Here is a 24,193-nt window from a genome sequence, read left to right as displayed (position 1 = left end):
TCAGGGTCGTACGGAATCCCTCCTCCCAACTCCATCCAGGCTTCCTATGAAATTCCTCCTCCCTCCTCCATCCTGGGTTCTCTGGAATTCCACCCACTCCATCAGGGTCCTATGGAATTCCTCCTTCCTCCTCCAGCAGGATCCTAAGGAATTCCTCCTCTCTCCATCCAAGGTCCTATGGAATCCCTCCTCCCTCCATCAGGGACCTATGGAATCCCTCATCTCTCCTCCAACAGGATCTTATGGAATCCCTCCTCACTCCATCCATTGGGTCCTATAGAACCCCTCCTCCTTCACTCCAGGGTCCTATGGAATTCCTCCTCTCTCCATCTAGGGTCCTATGGAATTCCTCCTCCTTCCATCCAGGGTCCTGTGGTATCCCTCCTCCCTCCATCAGGGTCCCATGATATTCCTCGTTCCTCCATCCATGGTCCCATGGAATCGCTCCTTCCTCATCTATCAAGAGTCCTATGGAATCCTTCCTCACTCCGTCCAGGATCCTAACAAATCCCTCCTCCCTCCCTCCAACTGTGTCCTATGGAATCCTTTTTCTGTCTCTCCATCTGGGTCCTTTGGACTCCATCCTACCTCCTCCATCCAGGATCCTATGAAATCCCTCCTCCCTGCATCAGGGTCCTATGGAATCCCTCCTCCCTCCATCAGGGTCCTATGGAATCACTCCTCCCTCCTCCATCAGGATCCTATGGAATCCCTCCTCCATCCATCAGGGTCCTGTGGAATCGCTCCTCCTTCCCTCCATCAGGGTCCTATGGAGTCCCTCCTCCCTCTATCCAGGGTCCTATGGAATCCCTCCTCCATCAATCAGGGTCCTGTGGAATCCCTCCTCCTTCCCTCCATCAGGGTCCTATGGAGTCCCTCCTCCCTCCATCCAGGGTCCTATGGAATCCCTCCTCCATCCATCAGGTTTCTATGGAATTCCTCCTTCCTCCTTCATCACGGTCCTATGGAATCCCTTCTTCCACCTCCATCAGGGTCCTATGGAATCCCCCCTCCCCCCTCCATCAGGGTCCTATGGAACCCCTCCTTCATTCAATAGGGTCCTATGGAATCCCTCCTCTCTCCTCCCTCAGGGTCCTATGGAATCCCTCCTCCCTCCATAAGGGTCCCTTAGAATCACTCCTCCCTCCTCCATCCAGGGTCCCGAGCTGCACCTAATTGAGTCCTTGATGGAGACTCCTGGATACATGTTTTAAAACTGACACGTGAGGGATTTGCTCACAGGAATCAGAGAAAGACCTTTATTTATTTAAGAACCAATGACTTTATTTGAAGAGACAGCGGACCTTGAACATGGAACTGAGGTGCCCGTTTTGCACGGGCAATGTGGCCATGGGCATCCGGGCACGGGGCAGGGAGGCCCCCTCGGCTCTCGGGAAGGCAGTCCCGGTCAGTGCTCCTCTCCGTCGCCCAGGGTGAGCTTGTGGAGCAGGTCCTCCTCCAGGCCGGACTCGGGGGCCTGCATCTGGCGCAGCTGGCTGATGTGGCCGCCCAGCTCCTGGAGGAAGGCCGCCTGTGGGTGCAGGCAGTGGCTCTCCAGGAACTCGCACAGGTGGGCGTCCTCCCGGTGGGTGGCCCGGCGGTGCAGGTGCCGCAGGCCCTGGTCCACTCTCTTCGCCAGGAGCAGGGCCTGCTCCAGGGCCATCAGGCTGCTGTCCCACTGGTGCTGCTGCGGCCCGGGGACGTCCTCCAGCAGGACCCGGCCCCCGCGCTGGCTCTGCAGCCACACCAGCCGCTCCGCCTGCTCCCTCTTCTTGAGGGCCCGCTTCCGGAAGTACTGGGAGCCCTGCTGCCAGGCCCGGTCGGGCCTCTGGAAGTAGCCGGCGATGGAGGTGTACACGGAGGCCGCGTAGAGCTCCAGGCCGATCTGCTGGTTGATGGCGGCCTCGCAGTCTGGATGGTAGCGCTGGCGCTCAGAGGAGGGCGGAGGAGTGGCCATGTCTGCAGGCGCAGGAGCGGGTTGGAGGTTGAGGCTGAGTGGATGAGGCCGGCGGGTCACAGGTGTAGGCGGCTGGGGTCTCCCTAGGTCCTGGGTGAGGGCAGGGCACCAGAGTCAGGCGTCTGCAGCGACAAGACACGTGGAAGGCTGCGGGCCGCTGGTGGTGGCGGTTGGCTCTGAGGGGACCCGAAGCAGTGACCGTTACTCAGGGGTCTGGGGAGGGGCGGGGGGCCCCTCACAGGGGGGCCTGAGGGGGCCCCGAGGAGGCGGGCAGCGCTGACCTTCTCCAGATTCCATGCCCGTCTCATGCTGGGCCCTGGCCTTCATGGCATTTTAAAGTGTGACCCATGAGGAGAAGTGCAACCGCTGCCAGGACATCAACTGAACTTGATTTCTCGGAGCAACTTGTGTGAATGTGGTCCCGATGTGGTTGTGTCCTTAACCGCCGCCCAGCCCTTTTGGGGAATCCTTATTGCCTCAGCATGAATCCCAACGCTTCATCAGAATGATGTCAGCGTCTGCACCCACAGTACCCACAGCCTGTCCCCGGTCCTCGGCCTTGTGACACAAGCGACCTGCACTTCCTCCTGTTCACCATCAAGGCCCCCCTCTCTGCGGGCAGAGCCCGGCCTCCACAGCCTCACCGACTCTCCGCCTCCCATCTTCCCTCCTGTGAACTGGCCTTCCCGCCCTTTACTCTGTCTCCTCTCCATCTCTCAGCACAGCCCTGAAACACATTCTGCCCGCCCTGTCTGCCCCCAAGGGGGACAGTTCCCATGGTCTCAACGCAGACATCCTAAAGATTCCATCAAAATGCTATTAGAACTGGTAAATGAATTTAGTAAAGTTACAGGATAAAAACTTAGTGTTCAGAAATCCATAGCATGGTTATGTACCAATAGTGAAACATCAGAAAAGAAATTAAGAAAACATCCCATTTACAATTGCATCAAAAATACCTACCAGTAAATTTAACCAAAGAGGTAAAAACGTCTGAACTCTGAAAATAATAAGACAGTGAAGAACGCAATTGAAGAGGAAGCAAATAAATAAAAGCATATACTGTTTCTTATGGATAGGAACAATTAATGTAAAAAATGTCCATAGTACCAAAAGGATTATATAGATTCAACACAATCAATATCAAAATACCAGTGCCATTTACCATAGAACTGGAACAAATAATCCAAAAATTTTGACCCCAAATAGCCACAGCAATCTTGAGAAAGAAGAACAAAGTTGGAGGTATCATGCTACCATTGATAGAACTATTCTACAAGCCCCTAGTAATCAAAACAAAATGGTAATGGCAAAAGATGTCTAGCTCAATGAAACGGAATAACCCAGAAACAAACTCACACCTATACGGGCCATTAATCTATGGCAAAGGGGGGAAGAACATACAATGGAATAAGCACAGTCTAGTCCAGTGATGGCGAACCTTTTGAGCTCGGCATGTCAGCATTTTGAAAAACCCTAACTTAACTCTGGTGCCCTGTCACACATAGAAATTTTTTGATATTTGCAACTATGGTAAAACAAAGATTTATATTTTTGATATTTATTTTATATATTTAAATGCCATTTAACAAAGAAAAATCAACTAAAAAATGAGTTCACGTGTCATAGGTTCACCATCACTCTAGTCAATAAATGGTGCTGGGAAAACTGGACAAATACATGCAAAAATGATACTAGACCATTTTCTTACACTATATATCAGAATAAACTCAAAACTGATTAAAGAGTTAACTATAAGATGCAAACCCAGAAAACTCCTAGAAGAAAGATGGTCAGTAAACTTTTTGACATTGTTCTTAAATATATATATATATATATATATATATATATATATATATATATATATATATACTAGAGGCCCGGTGCACGAAATTCGTGGACTGGGGGATGGGGTTCCCTCAGCCAAGCCTGCCCCTCAGTCCAGGAGCCCTCAGTAGATGTCCTACTAATGGCCACAGTCTGGCAGCAGAGGCTCGGTGCAGGCGTCCCGTTTGTGTGTGTGTGTGTGTGTGTGTGTGTGTGTGTGTGTGTGTGTGTCTGCTGGGGGCCTGCCCCCAGCCACACCTGGGAGGTGCCCCTCTCTGTTGATCTCTCAGGCTCCTGGCCTCCACTGCATGTTGTACTCTCCCTTGAGCTGTGGCCAGGGTGAGGCGCCCTTTCCTGCTGTGGGATTGCCAGAGCAACCTAGGGACAGGCGCACACAGGGCATGGCTGCAGGCCGCCCTTTCCTGCTCTGGGATCACCACAGTGATCCCAAGCGCAGGCACACAGGGAGGCTGGCTGCAGGCCCCCCTTTCCTGCTCCTTGATCGCCGCTGCAATCCCAAGGGCAGGCGCACAGGGGGGCTGGCTAGAGGCCGCTCTTTCCTCCTCAGGAATCGCAGTGGTGACCCAGGTGCTGGCGCACACATGGCTGGCTGCAGGCCACCTGTTGTAACGTACCCCGCGAATCACAGAAGGACGCCTCAAGAAGTCGAATTAAAGAGTCACATTGATTGCAACCCGGGACTATGAGGGGCCATTCCCAAATCTCATAGCCCTAAGATGGTGGCAAAACCAGACTTATATAGGCAAAATCACAAAGGTATTGATTACATCCCAGGGTTTGGAATGTGGCACCTGGCTCCCAAAAAAGCAGATTACAGAAGCAGAATTAAGCATGTTAATTACAGTTTCGGGTCTCGGGGTCACTGAATTGACAGGTATACATTATCTAGAGCCCTTGGGTCTCCCGACCACTGAGTTGTCAGGACAGTTTAGAGTAATTGTGCTTTCCTGGTCTCGGGACCACTGAGTCAGCTGGAACGCACCACCTGTGGCCACTAAAACAATTTAGGGTAATTGTGCTGTCCTGTTTCCCAGCTACAGAAGAATGTGCTCTCTAAGACCAGTATGATAACAATCAATGGAATAGTCATTCAATCGATAAGGCATTCAATCGAATGGGATGACTTATACAATTTAGAAAATCAAAGTAACCTGTCCATTGTTAAACAAAGCAAATAGGTACCATACTTCACACCCTTTCCTGCTCCATGATCTCTGGGGCAATCCCATGGGCAGGGGCACAGGGGGGCTGGCTAGAGGCCCCCCTTTCCTGCTCCATGATCGCAGCTGCAGGCGCACACGGAGGTTGGCTGCAGGCCCCCCTTTCCTCCTGTGGGATCGCAGTGGCGACCCAGGGGCAGGGGCACACGTGGGCTGGCTGCAGGCCCCCCTTTCCTGCTCCGTGATCGCAGCTGCGATTCCACAGGCAGGCGCACAGGGGGGCTGCCTAGAGACAGCCCTTTCCTGCTTCATGATCCCTGCAGCGACCCAGGGGCAGGTGCACAGGGGGGCTGGCTAGAGGCCGCTCTTTCCTGCTCAGGGATCTCAGTGGTGACCCAGGTGCAGGCGCACACAGGGCTGGCTGCAGGCCGCCCTTTCCTGCTCTGTGATCACCATGGCGACCCAGGGGCAGGCGCACATGGGGGCTGGCTAGAGACCACTCTTCCCTGCTCCCTGATCGCTGCAGTGACCCAGGGGCAGGCGCACAGGGGGACTAGCTGCAGGCCCCCCTTTCCTGCTATGGGATCTCCGGTTCCCCATCCCTGGCAGGGGCGGCCAGGGAAGAGGCAGGCACCGGCCTCTTCGGTGCCCCGCTCTGGCTTCTCTGATCACCGGCAGGGGGGCGGGCAAAGATGGCCGGTTCTCCCATTCAGGGCCAGGGGCCGTGCCTCCCGGCTCTTGCCTGCTCCCTGTATTTCCAATCACCGTCCTTTCCCTATGGCCTCCCATCATTGCGCCTCTGTATGCAAATTAACCGCCATCTTTGTTGGCAGTTAACCGCCATCTTTGTTGGCAGTTAATTTGCATATCACCCTGTTTAGCCAATGGGAAGGGTAGCGGATGTATGCTAATTACCATGTTTCTCTTTTATTAGATAGGACTAGAGTCCTGGTGCATGAATTCATGCATGGGTGGGGTCCAGAAGCCTGCCCCGATCAGTCTAATTGGGGCTGGGCCAGCCCAGGGGAGGGAACGTGAGAGGTTGATTGGTCAGCACCACCCCTGATCAGGCCGATTGGCCAGCCACAGTGCATGTCATAGTGACTGGTCATGTTGGTCACTTGGTTTTTTTATCCTTTCTAATAATAGACAAACATGGTAATTAACCGTACCTCCAACACACTTCCCATTGGCTAATCAGGGTGATATGCAAATTAACTGCCAACCAAGATGGCGGCCGGGAGCCAGGCAGCTGAAGCGAACAGGAGGCTTACTTGCTTCAGTGATGGAGGAAGCCAAGGTTCCCCGCCTGCCACTGCTGGCCTCTGAGCTGCACTCTAAGAAGCAATGCTGCAATTATAGAAGCTAAATAAACACCATGCTTTCAACCAGCCGGCCAAGCTGGATTTGCAACAGTGTTCCAATTATAGAAGCCAAACAAACCAGATACCTGAGTTCAGCAGCCGAGGTCTCAGAGCTGGAGCCGAGCCTCAGAGCTAAAGCTGGCTCTCAGCTGCAGTGACAGCCATAGAAGGTAAATAAATCCCAGAATAAAAAAAAAAAAAAGAAAGAAAAAAAGGAGAGGTTGGGAGCTTTAGTCACCAGACAGCCTGAAAACGGCCCTCAGCCACTCACCCAGACTGGCCAGGCACCCCAGGGGGGACACCCACCCTGTAGGTGGTGTGACTAACTGAAAACAGCCACCATCCCCTCATCCAGGCTGGCCAGGCACCCAAGCAGGACCCCCCCACCCTGATCCGGGACACCCTTCAGGGCAAAAGAAATGGCTCCCACCCATGCACCAGGCCTCTATAGTATATAGTGAAAGGGTAATATGCCTCCCATCAACGGGATTAGTGGAGCCGCCGGGCCTTCCAAACCCAGGATCAGCGGAGCCATAAAGCCTCCCGAACTTGAGAACAGCGGAGCTGTGAGGCCTCCCGAACCTGGGATCAGCGGAGCTGTGAGGCCTCCTAGCACCTGGATCAGCTGAGCAGCGAGACCTCACTGCCCTGGTGACAAGCAGAGCCGCAAGGCCTCCCAGGACTTTGATCAGTGGAGGCACGAGGCCTCCTGGCCCCTGAAGCAGTGTGAGAGGGGGCAACGCCCAAACCCCCAGATCGCCCTGTGGCTCTGTGTGTGACAGGGGGCGGGGCCACAACTCCCTATCCTCTCTGCTCTGTTCATGACAGGGGATGGCGCCCTAACCCCCTGATCGGCCCTGCTCTGTGCCTGATAGCGGGAAGCTCCCCAACCCCCTGATCTGCTCTGTACTGTGTGTGACAGGGGGTGGTGCCCCAACTCCCCTATTGGCCCTGCTCTGTGTGTGAGAGGGGGCAGCGCCCCAACCCCCTTATCGGCCCTGCTCTGTGCATGAGAGGGGGTGAATCCGCAACCTCCCCATTGACCCTGCCTTGATTGTGACAGGGGGTGGCACCTCCACCACCCAATCGGCCCTACCCTGATCGTGACTGAGGGTGGCGCCCCAACTCCCCAATCAGCCCTACTCTGAGCCTGACCAGGGGCTGCACCTAGGGATTGGGCCTGCCCTCTGCCAACCGGGAGCGGGCCTAAGCCAGCAGGTCATTATCTCCGAAGGGGTCCCAGACTGTGAGAGGTCACAAGTGGAGCTGAGGGACACGCCCCCCCGCCAGTGCACAAATTTTTGTGCACCAAGCCTCTAGTCTATACTAATAAAAGAGAAACATGGAAATTGGCATCACTCTGCTATGCCCACCAGCCAATCAGGATGAGTATGCAAATTAACCCAACAAAGATGGCGGTTAATTTGCATAAGCCAGTGGGAGAAAGATCAATATCATATGATCTCAGTCATATGTGAAAAATAACTAAGAACATAAAGTGATGAAAAAATAGACCTAGAGTCAAAGAGACATGGAACACACTAGGGAAAGAAGGAGAGGGTGGAGGGAGGAAGAATTCAACCACTGAACTCATGTGCGTATATGCATAACCCATGGACACAGACAATGGGATGGTGAAGGATTTGGGGGTAAGGTGCTGGGAGAGGTCACTAGGGTAAAAAAAGGGACATGTATAATACTTTCAGCAATAAAAAGAAAAGTAAAAAGCCAGCTCTAACCGGTTTGGCTCAGTGGACTGAGCATTGGCCTGTAGATTGAAGGGTCCCATGTTTGATTCTGGTCAAGGGCACATGCCCAGGTTATGGGCTCAATCCCTAGTAGGGGGTGTGCAGGAGGCACATGATCAATAATTCTCATCATTGAAGTTTTCATCTCACTCCATCTCCTTTCCTCTCTGAAATGAATAAAAATATTTTTTTTTTTAAAAAGTCAAAGCTGTCTTTGGAAATTCAGGTCCCTGTGACCCCAGAACTGATCTTTCACAACATTGCCTTAGTGCACAATACCCGCAGGGCACTTGGAGTCTGCCTTTCTTCCCATGAGGACAAATGAAAACTCAGTTCTCATACTGAGACTAAGGATGTGAGATGGGGAGTGAGTGTGGAGGTTAAATGGAGGCCAGCTTGCAGTGTGGGGTGGCTAATGACCAGCTAATGATGCAATGACCGGCTAATAGTTTGAATTTAGAGTGGGTTTCATTGGTCTCTACACCTACCCTCCCCCAAATACACACACTCACAACCTAAACCTGATTGGACTGTCTCATGAGGAATTGGTCAAGAGGCTCAAGTGTTTGTGAGAAACTGGTTGATTTCTAAGAAATTCTTACTGCAAGTAGCTGCAGGGTGGGGTGAACAAGAAGAAAAGAGAAGAAAGGGGCTTAAAAAAGGAAACGGTAAGAGGGGGGAGACTATAAAAGAAGAGCCCAGCTGCACAGAGATCTCAGCTACTCCACGGGCCACCTCTTCAGTGTCCCCCGCAGCCCAGGATGAAATTGATTCTGCAGGGAAGAGGCTGTTATTGCTAAAAATGAGCTACAACGTGGCCACGGGGGAGAGCTACAAGGCCACTGCCTTCCAGAGACCCTTGCACCTGGGTTAGTGGTCCAGGTGCCATGGAAGCTGAAATGGATTTTGTGGACCCCTGAAATGAACAGAAGAACAGTGCAAAAGGCAGTGAGTATGACAAGCTCATTGTCTGTTGGGAAGCAATAACATTGACCAAGAGCTGATAAACAGAATAGAGAGAGCCAGGGGCCAGAGACTGCACCGCTTCCTGCACAGATGAACCTTCTTCTCAAACAGAGACGTGAACCAAGTCCTCGATGCCTATGAAAACAAGAAGCTGTTTCGCTGGTAAATGGGCAGGGGCCCCTCTTCCGAAGCCATGCATGTAGGCCACCACATCCCGTTCATTTTCACAAAGTGGCTGCGGGACATGTTGAATGTGCTCTTGCTCATCCGGATGGCAGATGAGTAGAAGTACCTGTGGAAGTCCTGACCCTGGACCAGGCCTATGGCTACTCCATGGAAAATGCCAAGGACATCATCACCTGTGGCTTTGACATCAACAAGCCCATCTTCTCTGACCTCGACTACATGGGGGTGAGCACAGACTTCTACAAGAATATGGTGAAGATCAGAAGCACGTGACCTTCAACCAAGTGAAAGGCATTTTTTGGCTTTGCAGACAGTGATTGCAAGGGGAAGATCAGCTTTCCTGCCATCCAGGCTGCTCCCTCCTTCAGTAACTCATTCCCACAGAACTTTGGGAGCAAGATGGACGTCCAAGGCCTCAGCCCCTGTGCCATCAACCAGGATCCTTACTTCAGGATGACAAGAGATGTCACACCCAGGATTTTCTATCCTAAACCACCCTGCTGCACTCGACCTTCTTCCCCTCCCTGCAGGGGACTCTGACCCAAAGGAGTGCCAGTGACCCCAACTGGTCCACTTCCTCACAGACACAGCCAAGCAGATCAAGTCCAAGGTCAACAAGTATGTGTTTTATGGACGGAGACACATCATGGAGGAGCACAGGCAGTTTGGGGGAAATGGCCACCTGGACGTGTCCTTCATGTACATGACCTTCTTGCTCGAGGATGAGGACAAGCTGGAGCAGATCAGGAAGGATTACAGCAGTGGAGCCATGCTCACCTGGGAGCTCAAGAAGGAGCTCATGCAGGTCCTGCAGCCCCTCCTGGCAGAGCACCAGTCCAGGTGCAAGTAGGCTATGGAAGAGATATTCAAAGAATTCTTGACACACACCCCCACCCCTGCCCAGAGCTGTCCTATGACTTTCAATAATGCCCATTTTATATCTGCACAGAAGGAACCATAATTTATCCAGAGGCTCTGTCACGTGGCTTCCGGTTCCTGGTGTCTGTAACTCTGTGTGTCTGTCAGTACTGTTTCTCCCTGTGTCATCCTTTCCAAAGACACCCTGTGAGCTGCCTGCTCTGCCCCTAGGAGGACCTCCATTGGACAACATCCCACTCTACATACACCCTTAAAGCCTGATGGTTATACAGCCTTTGGTCTAGGTGTTCATTTCAGGAAGTTTAATGGGCACAGGCCTATTTCAGCCCATCCCCCCAAAATCAAACAGAAATGCTAGCTGTGCTTTTGACTGAGAGATCTCCCAGCTTGAAAGCTGCTTTTCACACTGAGTATTAGCCCCAGGTGGCCCCTTTTATTAAGTTGAGTCTGTGGGAGAAACTTTCCAGCTCACTTCCTGAAATCCATACCTCATGTGTTCTCCTGGAACCTCTGCCCTTCCCTGAGCCTCCCCATGCTGCTTCCAGGGACTGGTCCTAAGCAGACACTGTGCCCCCACCCTGTGGCAGCTGAGGGGAATGTGTGTTCTTTGTAGAAACCTTTGTCCTGACACTTGATTGGCTCGGAGGACTGCAAAGAGCAGTGCCTTGCTGGTGTCCTGGGCTGTAGAGAACAAACAGCAGCCCTAGGCACCAAAGAAAACATTCAGTCTTGTGCCCTGTGTAGTCTGGGAAAGCAGAAGAATATCCCAGGAAATCCCTTCATGGAGGTGAAGGGTCGACTCCTTAGCACAATACCCTAAATAAATTAATTTTGGTCCCATGGGTGGTGGGTGTAGGGATAGAATATATATGTGACATACAATCCATGTTTCCTGGCCAACCTACCTTTGTGGACATCCCATTGAATTAATTAGCCATTTCAGTGGAAAGAAAGTTAGTCTGTCTTTATCATGTTCAGGCTGCTTTACCTCACATTTAACACCCACATTTTTGGAGTCATGGGAAATCTCTGTATGACAAGTCATCACATGGAGAGATATTACAAGAAACAGGGACTATCATAAATATGATGATATGCCTCAGGGATTTTTGACCCTAAGGATATTAAAAATCATAGGCAGATTTGAAAAGTGTTCAGAAAGTTCTAACTAAATAGTTAATTTTATAAAAATATTTTACTTTATTCTATTCCATAGATGAGCATGTATTATCTTCTGTTCAGCTAAAGAGTGGAATAATTGATTTAATATATGTATGAATATATTTTCCTTCTAGATCAGGGGGACAGTAAATTTTACTGTAAAAAATCAGATAGGAAATATTTTAGGCTTGCAGGCCATATGATCTCTGTGATAATTCCTAAATTCTCATGTCGTAGTGCAAAGGTAGCCATGGACAATTAAAAAAAAATGCATAAAATTACTTCGGCTACGGGTTACAAGTTGTGCTTAACAAAATAATTGTCGTAATGCATTATAAATTGAGTATTATCGGAGCGATAGTTCTTTCATTATGCACGATTATCTTGGAATTCATCCCAAGTTGTAGCTGGCACAATTTTTAATATACTTTTACTGATTTTCAGAGAGGGAGAGGAAGAGAGAGAAACATCAATGATGACACAGAAACATTAATCGGCTGCTTCCAGCATGTACCCCCCGCCCCAACACACACACTGGGGATCGAGCCAGCAACACGGGCATGTGCCCTGAGCAGGAATCAAACTATGACCTCCTGATACATAGGTCTACACTCAACCACTGAGCCACATAGGCTGGGCAACAAGATCCTTTTTAAGTAATTCATTTATTTATGGTCATTTTTAATGAATAATTGAAATGAAAATATAATACTCCTAACACAACCAAAACCAAGAGGAGTATATATAAATATTTACTTCATAGTTGGTAAAATACATAACACATTGAAGCAGAAGCTAATTCAGAAAGTTTTATTAGAAATAGGTGTTAAAAATTTACAGATATTGTGGAATCAAATTGTCCATACACAGTGAGGCACTCATGGTGAATTCTGACTTATGTTAAAATGAGAGAGACACACTAGCCAAGTGAGCAGTAAATAGAAAATTGTCTAATCCTCTTCGTCCCCTGAATCCTCCTCTTTGGGTTTGGAGAGGAGTTTCATTACTCGGTGTATAGGAGTCTTCACAGACTCATAGTTCCATCCCTTCCTCATAAACATCTTCTCAATCACACCTGGCATCCTGTAGCCCTTGCTTACAATGAAATCTTTGAAGGCAATTGGTCCATAAAGTTCATCAATAATGTCTGGTTCAAGATGCCTTCCATCGGTCAAATGTTCCTTGTCAGGGACGGCTTTAGGGTCGGGAAAGGGCTGGTCATTGACCAGCTTTTTCCAGGATTTGGGGTCCAGGTACCATGCTCCATACCTTATCTTCTCCCGTTTGGGTTTATAAGGGTCTTGTTGTTTGCGGAGTTTCCTTTCCCAGTTACCTTCCTGCATGGAGAATTTTCTCTGCTGTATGTCATCTAGCTGTTTGCAGGGCCTTATATTCAAAGGAAGCTGGCTTATTTTCTTTATTTTGACTGTATTATGGGTGAGTGGGACCTCTAACTCAACTTGAAACTGTTTCATGAGGTCCTCTTCATCAATGCCTATGTCTCCAAAATTATCATCGATCCATCTGCAGAATTCACGAATTCTTCTTCTTGATTTCTGGAGCCCAGGATCCTTGGGGATATCCATTGTGCATGCTGCATTTGTCTCTTCCTCAGGAAACAAACTGAATAAATATGACTGGAGACTCTCCTTGGCCGTTTCCACGTAGGCTTGGTCTTCAGGTTCCAGGTTGTCCTCCTCGGGAGGTTCCAGGTTGAGCTTCCAGGCAGATTTGGGGTGGACTGCCTGGGGAGGCTCCAGGTTCACTGCCTCGGGAGGTTTTAAGTTCACTGCCTGAGGAGGCTCCAGGTTCACTGCCTGGGGAGGCTCCAGGTTGACCTCCTCAGGATGTTCTTCACACAGGTGTGTGGGGGTCTTCTTTCTTTCCTTGGTGCCCTCACAATACGCCCACGTGTCCTCCATCTTCCTGTCAGGATCTAGCACTTCCAGGACCTTGAGCAGGAGGTCTGGAGGGAGAGCTTCCTCCAGATTCGGGCAGTTAACCAAGGAATGCTGGGTCAGGCTGGCTTCAATGTTCTCTACAAAGGCCTTCCGTGCTCGCTGGGCTGGCGAGAGCTTGGAACACAGGTCCGCTCCCGTGGGCGGCTGCCTGTGAATCTTTTTGGGCGGAGGGCGGGGAATTCTATGAGCAATCATGGGGAGAAAGCCTTCCCGAGGGCCACGAGTGATCACATCTTCAGCAGATGGACAGCCCGTTCTGAAGTCGTCCAGTCCCTCCTTCACAAATACCCACCGCCGGCTGTCCATGGAGGTGGGGCACTTCCCAAGCTTGTTGTTCTGCCTGGAGAGATAGCGGGAAGGCAACCTGTCCCTGTCCTTGAACCAGGGCTTACATTTCATGCCCAGGGGCACGGGCTCCAGCGGTCCTGGCCCTAGCAGCCACTTCTTGCTGGGCTCCGGCTTCTTGTCCAGCTTCGGCCCTGACTGCCACGGCTTGATCAGCCCTGACTCTATGAGCGCCTTCTTCCTCAGGTCCGACTTTAACAGCCACCCCTTGTGGGGCTCAGGTAAGGGCCACTGCTGGCACGCCATGGCGCCCTTGGCCCAGGGCGCCCAGTGGCTTCAGGGGTTTGTTGTCCCAGCGGCCCCGTTGCTAGGAGACCATTGCCTGGTGCTGACTCATGCTTATTCTTTCCCGAGGTGGGTCAGCACGTGCCCCTGCACAGCCTGCATTGTCCGGGGATGGCCGGCAAGGTTGCATTCTTGCTTGTGGTACAGAACTGTTCCCGTGTATGGGCACTCCTCCACAGGTCAGCTCCCCATTCATCTTTTGATGGACTTTTGGACTGATTCCAGTTTGAAGCTGTTTGGAAATCAAGGGGTCACGAATATTTCACGTGTTCACATCTTCATACAAGTACTTTCATTTCTCCTGGATAAATTATAGGTAACAATTGAAAGGAGGGAGCTTCTGAGAACCATGTTTTTTCTATGTACTCACAGCCGTCAGGTTTTGATATCTGCCCAAATATGGGTGAAGTGAGTGAGGCATTGGGTATACAACTTAAGATGGCACCCCAAATCCCCCTCAGAAATCAAGATCAATTATCTTTTAAGGTAACATTTCAACATAATCAGGAAAACAGTGCCATAGTAAAGCCTGAGGACAAAGGATAGGTCAGTGCCCTACTATGGATCCTGTCTTTACTTAAAACCCATGTGTTGTTCACCATCCATTTTCTTTTTACAAATAATATTTGCCCTTTTTAGATACTGTTGTGTTTCTTGGAAAGAGCTTGATTCTTTGGGATCCTTTTTAAGATTTGATTTAAATAACCAGAGCAGTTCCCTGTGATAGTACATGGCTAAATACTGTTAGACCATGTGGTATGGTTAATTAACTGTTCCTCACTACTGAAGCAAGACCCTTCCATGTAAATTATTCAATGCCTGTGCAGCTAGAGATCTTCTAGTCTGGCTGACAGTAAAGGTCACTATTGCAGGCCCTGTGTGAGTATCAGTTATCAAGAATCCTTTCCAGTGGTTTCTTTCCTGGCTTCTAATATTCACACACGAGCTGATCAGTAATCCCCTGAATCATTCTTGTGGGGTGCAAGATTCTAGAGTTCCGTCTCTTTCTCTCATTTTGCTCTCTGGTTGTCTGCCTTGAGATCTCTACCCACCTTGTTCTCTGTGGTGTCTTAGCTCCATCTCCTTTACATAGCGTGACCTCTCTGAGCTGTGGCCTAGAAACAGAAGGAATGTGGAGCCATCATAGGAGTCACCTCATTTATTTCCTATCTGTGAGGCATCTGTCCCTGCTTCCTGATGTCCAGTGTCTTTCATAATTTTATCTTATTTTCTTTCATTATTTTTTCACGTGCTCCAGGGCATAAATCTGATACCTGTTACTCTACTTTGGCCAGAAGAGAAAATATGATCAACTTTTTTTGTTTCGTCTCCATCAATTTGTGAGTCTGCCTTTGCAAAGGTCTACCACGGCTTCCGAACTATCATGGGGAGAAAGCCCGCCCGAGGGCCATGAGTGTTCACATCTTCAGGAGATGGACAGCCCTTTGTGAAGTCGGGCTGTCCATCTCCTGGTACCGTCAATTCTTGCTATTCTCCATGATTAGAAATTGTAGATCACACCGACATTATTGAAACAAATGCCTCTTTTAAAATCCATACCAACCTATTTTACTTTTTTCCCTAATTCTCAGGATAACCATCTACTTCAACTTCCAAAAAATAAATAATAAACTTCTTAGCATATAACATTAGGTGTTTTACAATTTCAATGCAGCATGGATTTTTCTTGGTCATAGCCAATGATACACTAATACACAAATTGCAGATTAGATGTAATTCTTCAACCAAGGCAGCAACTTGAATCTTGTCCTCAAATACATTTTTTATTCATTTAGTTATTCAGCACACATTGGTTCAGTTCTCCTTTTGTATGAGGCAGTGTGTCCAATATTCAAACTCTTGCAATTAAAGATACAAACACTATATTTTCCCTATAATCAATTTCCCATCAATTTTTGCCATCTGATTATTTTAAAGATTTTCTTCAGACATCACCTTTGAAGTACATTCTTTCTGAGTAAGTGTTAAGTGAAGCAGGCTGAAATTGCAAATCAATGAAATAGCATTAAATATATTAATACAGCTAAGATGACTTAAGATGGTTGGTATAAATTAAAATATGAAGCTAAGGAATAGAAAATCAGTGACCACGATTCAGTGGGAACTCAATCTATTCTAGAAATCGTTGCTTGTAAATTAGTATTATTATTAATATCATTATTAATATTAATATTATTGTTTCCTGCAGTATGAAGCACAGGGAGAATATCTCCGTTTAAGGATACGAACGAAGTGACATTTTCATAGGAAAAATGACAAGTAGCCTGAAGGTAATGCCCAGTATATTCAAAGCCCTTTAAAAGTTCACTATTAATCCCAGCAACAACACAGCGCAGGTAACTAAGTATTACGCAGCCAGCTCTGGGCAGTGAACTTCCACTGGACAGAGAGGCCCTATAACCTCAGAGGCCAACCCCAGAACGCTGCTACCCAGAGGCTGACCCACAAACTGACTCTTTGCTAAACACAAAATAAGGCAGTCTGGGAAACAAATGCGGCTTGCTTTAAAATAAGGACTGTGGTTTACAACACAGAGGAACAGTGTATTGCAGGGAAACTCAACACTCTCCTGAATACCTGGCAGGTCTAAGGCGAGCCACACTGAAGAATAGAAGAACCGAAGGACCTTCACTACTGCCATTTTTTTTTTCTTTTTTCACCTTTTAACTAAGAAACCATTTTTTTTTCTTTTTTTTCTTTTTCTTTTCTTCTTTTTTTTTCTTCTTTTTTCCATCACCTGATTTTACCCTTTTAATTACTACCTTCTTATTTTTAACCAGTATTATTACTGCTACCATTTTACCATTTTTTTTTAAAGTGCCATTTTATTTTCTCTTTATTTTATTTTGGGATTAGTGTTCTCCATTCTATTTTCATCGTTATATTATTGGTTGTTTCTAGTTTGCATTCATCTCCAGGGAGCTGTTGCTGGAATTTGTTGGGATTAATGGCTGTTCTATAGGAGTATTCTCCTCATATAAAAAAGTCTCTTCCCCTCTTCCACTTCATTCTCTCTTTTCACTCTTTTTTTTCTTACTTCTTTTCTTTTCTTTTCTCGCTTTTATTTTCCCCCCTTCATTTTCCCAATTTCATTTTTGCACTCCTTTTTTTGGTCCCTACTTTTCTTTTCTTTTTTCTCTTTTATCTTTTTCTCTTCCTTCTTCCTTATCCCCTAATTCTCTTAATTCAGGTGGTCACCTTTATTTGGGGTTATGAATGTCGTGAATATATTTGTGTATAGTGCCTGGTACGTGGTGCCTTGTTGTGTTGTATTTTGTGCCTTTAAATCAACGCAGCAGATCCAAGCAACAGCAACCTCCTGAGCACCACACCCTCTGCTGAGGAACAGCAGCTGTACGTGAAACCTCGCCCCACCAGCCAGAAGAGCCACCACAGCTGTGAACAGCACCCACCAGAGGAGCTGCTGCCAACTGAAGAGCAGCTGCTACCGCAACCGCCCGAAGAGCAACCACAGACCAAGGAGTCACTGCCACCAAGGGAGCAACCACTGAACGACTCAACGTCTAGATATGTCAGTGAGATCAAACATGGGCAGACAAAGAAACCCCCAAAGGAGAGAGAAGGAGGACTCTCCAGAAAAGCAGCTAAGTAATACAGAGGCATGCAACATGACAGAAAAAGAATTCAGAATAAGGGTCCTAGAGTGCATAAACCGGATGGAGGAAAAAATCGACAACTTCTGCAAGAAGCTAGAAGAAACAGATGAAAAAATCAACAACTTAAGTAAGACCCAAGAAGAAATGAAGAGTGATATAGCTGCAATGAAAAACTCCATTGAAAGTATCAACAGTAGACTAGGAGAAGCGGAGGACCGAATTAGTGAATTAGAAGACAAGGAAGCAAAACACACCCAAAATGTACTGCAATTGGAGAAAAAAATTAAAAGACAGGAGGAGAGTCTAAGCGAGCTTTGGGACAACATGAAACGAAACAACATACGAATAATAGGGGTACCAGAACAACAGAAGGATGAACAAGGATTAGAAAACCTATTAGAAGAAATAATATCAGAAAACAACTTCCCTGAGGTGGGGAAGAAAAAAGTCACACAAGCCCAGAGAGTCCCAAACAAGGTGAACCCGAAAAGACCCACACCAAGACACATCATAATTACCATGGCAAACGTTCAGGACAAAGAGAGAATCTTACAGGCTGCAAGAGAGAGACGGAAAGTTACATACATGGGATCTCCCATTAGATTGTCAAATGATTTCTCAACAGAAACACATCAGGCCAGAAAAGAATGGACAGAAATGTACAAAGTGATGCAAAGCAAAGGACTGAATCCAAGAATACTCTATCCAGCAAGGCTATCATTCAAACTTGAAGGGGAAATAAGAAGCTTCACAGACAAAAAAAAGGCTAAGGGAGTTTATCACCACCAAGCCAGCAATGCAAGGAATGCTAAAGGGACTGGTATAAAAATAAGAAATAAAAAGCTCAGAAAGAAAACAGCCACACAAAAACAGAAATGGCTACAAACAAGTACCTTTCAATAATAACTTTAAACGTAAACGGACTAAATGCTCCAAACAAAAGACATCGAGTGGCTGAATGGATAAAAAAACATGACCCATACATCTGCTGTCTACAAGAAACCCACCTCATTAGAAGGGACTCACACAGACTGAAAGTGAAAGGATGGAAAAATATCTTTCAGGCAAATGGAAAGGAAAAGAAAGCTGGGGTAGCAATACTTATATCGGACAAAATAGACTTCAAAGTGAAGGCCATAACAAGAGATAAGGAAGGCCACTTCATAATACTAAAGGGATCAATACAACAAGAAGATATAACTCTGGTAAACATATATGCACCCAATGCAGGAGCACCCAAATTCATAAAAAAAAACTCCTGGAAGATATCAAAGGAGAGATCGACAACAATACAATCATAGTAGGGGACTTTAATACACCACTGACAACACTGGATAAGCCCTCTAGACAAACAATCAGCAAAGATACAGCAATCCTAAATGACTCACTAGATCAGATGGACTTAATAGACATCTTCAGAACACTTCACCCCAAAGACAGGGAATATACATTCTACTCAAATGCTCATAAGCCATATTCAAAAATAGACCATATATTGGGTCACAAGCAAAGTATCCCCAAATTCAAGAAGATTGAAATTATAAAAAGCGTCTTCGCAGATCACGATGGCATAATATTAGAAATAAACTGCAATAAAAACAACCCAAAATACTCAAACACCTGGAAGCTGAATAGCATGCTATTAAATATTGATTGGGTTACCAATGAAATCAAAGAAGAAATTCAAAACATCCTGGAAACTAATGACAATGAAAACACAACAATCCAAAACCTATGGGACACAATGAAAGCAGTCCTGAGAGGGAAGTTTATAGCTCTACAGGCCTATCTCAAAAAAACAAGAAAAAATGGTAGTAAATCAGCTAACTCTACAACTCAAAGAATTAGAAAGCGAGCAACAAGAAAACCCCAGAGTGAGCAGAAGGAAGGAGATAATAAAGATTAGAGCAGAAATAAATGACATAGAGACCAAAAAAAAAACAATACAGAAAATCAATGAAACCAAGAGCTGGTTCTTTGAAAGGATAAACAAGATTGACAAACCTCTAGCCAGACTCACCAAGAAGCAAAGAGAGAGGACCCAAATAAACAAAATCAGAAACGATAGAGGCGAAATAACAACAGACCCCACAGAAATACAAATGATTGTTAAAAAATACTATGGACAGCTCTACTCCAACAAAGCAGACAACCTGGAGGAAATGGACAAATTCCTAGAAAAATACAACATTCCAAAACTCAATCAGGAAGAATCTAAAAATCTCAACAGGCCAATAACTATGGAAGAAATTGAAGCAGTCATCAAAAAGCTTCCAGCAAACAAAAGCCCAGGACCAGACGGCTTCACAGGGGAGTTTTACCAAACATTCAAGGAAGAACTAAAACCTATCCTCCTCAGACTACTACAAAAAATTCAAGAGGAAGGAACACTTCCAAGCTCATTCTATGAAGCCAGCATCACCCTAATACCAAAACCAGGTAAAGACAACACAATGAAGGAGAATTACAGGCCAATATCCCTCATGAACATAGATGCCAAAATCCTCAACAAAATCTTAGCACATCGGATCCAGCAGTACATCAGAAAGATCATACACCATGACCAAGTAGGATTTATCCCAGGGATGCAAGGATGGTACAATATCCGCAAATCAATAAACGTGATACATCACATAAACAAATTGAAAGAAAAAAAACCCACATGGTCATATCAATTGATGCAGAAAAAGCATTTGACAAAATTCAACACCCATTTTTGATAAAAACTCTCACCAAGGTGGGAGTAGATGGATCATACCTCAACATAATAAAAGCCATATATGACAGGCCCACAGCCAACATCATACTCAATGGACAAAAACTAACACCATTTCCCCTAAGAACAGGAACAACACAGGGATGCCCCCTCTCACCACTCCTGTTCAACATAGTACTGGAAGTGTTAACCATTGCAATTCGGCAAGAAGAAGAAATAAAAGGCATCCAAATTGGAAAAGAGGAAGTAAAACTGTCCTTATTTGCAGACGACATGATATTATACATACAAAACCCTAGAGACTCCATCCAAAAGCTACTAGACTTAATACATGAATTTGGCAATGTAGCAGGATACAAAATTAACCCCAAGAAATCTGAGGCATTTCTATACACCAATAGTGAACTTTCAGAAAGAGAGATTATAAAAACAATCCCGTTTACCATCGCACCAAAAAAATTAAGCTACCTAGGAATAAACTTAACTAAAGAGGTAAAAGACCTCTACTCAGAAAACTACAGGACGTTGAAAAAAGATATAGAGGAAGACATAAACAGATGGAAGAACATACCGTGTTCATGGATTGGTAGAATCAACATCATTAAAATGTCCATACTACCCAAAGCAATCTATAAATTCAACGCACTTCCCCTTAAAATACCAACGGCATACTTCAGAGATCTAGAACGAACTCTCCAAAAATTCATCTGGAATAAAAAAAGACCCCGAATAGCTGCAGCAATCCTGAAAAAGACCAAAGTAGGTGGGATCTCAATACCAGATATCAAGTTGTATTACAAAGCCACTGTTCTCAAAACTGCCTGGTACTGGCACAAGAATAGGCATATAGATCAATGGAATAGAATAGAGAGCCCCGAAATCGGCCCGAACCAATATGCTCAATTAATATTTGACAAAGGAGGCAAGAACATACAATGGAGCCAAGATAGTCTCTTCAATAAATGGTGTTGGGAAAATTGGACAGATATATGCAAGAAAATGAAACTAGTCCACCAACTTACACCATACACAAAAATAAACTCAAAATGGATAAAGGACTTAAATGTACGACAGGAAACCATAAAAATTCTAGAAGAATCCAAAGGCAACAAAATCTCAGACCTATGCCGAAGCAATTTCTTCACTGATACAGCTCCTAGAGCACTTGAAACTAAAGAGAAAATGAACAAATGGGACTACATCAAAATAAAAAGCTTCTGCACAGCAAAAGAAACCATCAACCAAACAACGAGAAAACCCACTGTGTGGGAAAACATATTTGCCAATGTCATATCTGATAAGGGCTTAATCTCCAAAATTTATAGGGAACTCATCCAACTCAACAAAAGGAAGATAAACAATCCAATCAAAAAATGGGCAAAGGACCTAAATAGACACCTTTCAAAAGAGGACATTCAGAAAGCCAAGAGACATATGAAAACATGCTCAAAGTCACTAATCATCCGAGAGATGCAAATCAAAACAACAATGAGGTACCATCTCACACCTGTCAGACTGGCTATCATCAACAAATCAACAAACGACAAGTGCTGGAGAGGATGTGGAGAAAAAGGAACACTTGTGCACTGCTGGTGGGAATGCAGACTGGTGCAGCCACTATGGAAGACTGTATGGAGTTTCCTTAAAAAACTGAAAATGGAACTCCCATTTGACCCTGTGATCCCACTCCTAGGAATATATCCCAAGAAACCAGAAACACCAACCAGAAAGGATATATGCACCCCTATGTTCATAGCAGCACAATTCACCATAGCTAAGATCTGGAAACAGCCTAAGTGCCCATCAGTAGATGAATGGATTAGAAAACTGTGGTACATCTACACGATGGAATACTATGCTGCTCTAAAAAGAAGGAACTCTTACCATTTGCAACGTCATGGATGGAACTGGAGAGCATTATGCTAAGTGAAATAAGCCAGTCAATGAAGGAAAAATACCACATGATCTCACTCATTCATGGATAATAGAGACCATTATAAACTTTTGAACAATAATAGATACAGAGGCATAGCTGCCTCAAACAGATTGTCAAACTGCAGCGGGAAGGCCGGGGAGGGTTGGGGGGCAGGAGGTAGGGGGGTAAGAGATCAACTAATGGACTTGTATGCATGCATATAAGCATAACCAGTGGACATAAGACATTGGGGGATAGGGGAGGCTAGGGGACTGTCTAGGGCGGGGGGATAAAATGGACACATATGTAATACCCTTTGTAATACTTTAAGCAATAAATTAAAAAAAAAAGTTCACTATTGTCCCTATTTGTCATATGACATATACTTTTTCCAAAGAGGAGTGATAGATGTGCAACAGAAATTACATTTACCCCTTATTGAAATTATCAAGTGAATCCTAGCTGTTTTGGACCATTGGGTAGAAGTGATGGCGAACCTATGACACGCATGTCAGAGGTGACACGCGAACTCATTTTTTTGGTTGATTTTTTTGTTGTTGTTAAATGGCAGTTAATTATATAAAATAAATATCAAAAATATAAATCTTTGTTTTAGTATGGTTGCAAATGTAAAAAAAATTCTATATGTGACATGTCACCAGAGTTAAGTTAGGTTTTTTCAAAAGGCTGACACGCCAAGCTCAGAAGATTCGCCAAGAGCCTCACCCTGGGGACTGAAGTGTCCCAGGTAACATTTTGTTGAAGGTCACCTGCCCAGGTGGTGGGGGCAAGAAGGCTCAATCCCCGGTAGGGGCCTACAAGAGGCAACTGATCAATGATTCTCTCTCATCACTAATGTTTCTATCCCTCTTTCCCTCTCCCTATCTCTCTAAAAACTTGTGCACTTGGGGGTGAGGGTGAGGGGTGGGGCTAGACCCCTCAACCTGACCTGCACCCTCTGTCATGTTCGGGGACCCCGGCCACTCCTGGCCTAGGCACAGGCCTACAGGCTTGGGCGGCCTGGCTCCCGAGGCCCCATTTTGTCAAGAGAACAAAGTCAGCGTATGTTACAGCCCTCACAGAACCTAGTACACTGCATCTGTGCATACAACTGCCTCGTTCATGTGTCTGCTTCGCCCTACTGTATTACTAACATCTTGAGGACATAGCTCTGTCTTATCCTGCTTCATCTTCAGTGCCTGGCCTGCTGCTATGGACCTGAGAGGGTTTGTTGAGTGCGTGAATAATGAATGAGTGAATGAGTGAATGAATGAGCAAGTAAGTGAATGAACAAGCAGCTAAGGGGCGGGAACTTCTGCCGCATTGCCATGGCAACGCGGCAGAAGTTCCAGCCTCACACACGGCTCCCTGAAGCCCACCCTGGAAAGTTCCCCCCTGTTCCCAGTGGCCTGGGACCCCTCTCCTGGCTGCATACTGAATTACTAACATCTTGAGGACATAGCTCTGTCTTATACTACTTCAACTTCTGTGCCTGGCCCGGTGCCATGGACCTGAGAGGGTTTGGTGAGTGAGTGAATGAGTGAGTGAATGGGTGAATGAATGAGCAAGTAAGTGAATGAGAAAGCAGCTACCTGTTGGGATAGTTGCACTCTGCTTTGGGCTGCCTGATGCAAACCCCGGGAAGTTCCCGCCCTGCTCCCAGCGGCCCCACTCCCCTCTGCCAGCTGCATAGTTTGCGCAGGGCAAAGGCAGCCCAGGTGTGCGTTTTGGCAGATACATGCATTAGCACCTGGCAGCCTCCGATCCCCATGGGAGGGCCGTTTGTGGGCGTGGCCATTGGCAGAGCAGTGCATGAGCAACTGTCAGCCAGGGATCCCTGCGGGAGGGCCGTTTGTGGGCGTGGCTGCTGGCTGATCTCTGTGGTCCCGCTGCCAGCCCTGGGTCTGTTCTCATAAGGGCCACCTGCTGTCCCGGTCGCAAATAGCAGGCCTGGATGGCAGCAAGGCAGGCAGGATGGCGCTGCCCCGCCCTGCCTGCCATATGCAAATTAGCCACCATCTTGGTTGGCAGTTAATTTGCATATCTCCTTGATTAGCCATGTCG

General features: G+C 46.7%; 2 protein-coding genes and 1 pseudogene across 3 annotated transcripts; 1 reads left to right on the top strand and 2 right to left on the bottom strand.

Annotated features, from left to right (window-relative positions):
• Positions 1-1,408: 1,408 nt before the first annotated feature.
• LOC308511571 (ferritin heavy chain-like) lies at positions 1,409-1,957 on the bottom strand (the record flags this gene model as incomplete). The annotated part of the gene is made up of 1 exon (XM_081081582.1): positions 1,409-1,957. One exon carries the CDS (start codon positions 1,955-1,957, stop codon positions 1,409-1,411), a length of 549 nt encoding a protein of 182 aa, XP_080937708.1.
• Positions 1,958-7,942: 5,985 nt separating this feature from the next.
• LOC308511570 (tryptophan--tRNA ligase, cytoplasmic-like) lies at positions 7,943-10,079 on the top strand (annotated as a pseudogene). The gene is made up of 2 exons: positions 7,943-7,978; positions 8,838-10,079. The product of its transcript is annotated as a tryptophan--tRNA ligase, cytoplasmic-like (transcript).
• Positions 10,080-12,219: 2,140 nt separating this feature from the next.
• On the bottom strand, positions 12,220-13,821 carry LOC308511569 (protein FAM47E-like; the record flags this gene model as incomplete). The annotated part of the gene is made up of 2 exons (XM_081081581.1): positions 12,220-13,034; positions 13,170-13,821. The coding sequence occupies 2 exons, from the start codon at positions 13,819-13,821 to the stop codon at positions 12,220-12,222; spliced, it is 1,467 nt and encodes a 488-aa protein (XP_080937707.1).
• Between the last annotated feature and the right edge of the window lie 10,372 nt (positions 13,822-24,193).

This window comes from Myotis nattereri (assembly GCF_964212035.1).
Source record: "Myotis nattereri genome assembly, chromosome: X".
NCBI classification, from domain to species: Eukaryota; Metazoa; Chordata; class Mammalia; order Chiroptera; family Vespertilionidae; genus Myotis; species Myotis nattereri.
This window is presented reverse-complemented; position numbering and strand designations above follow the sequence as displayed.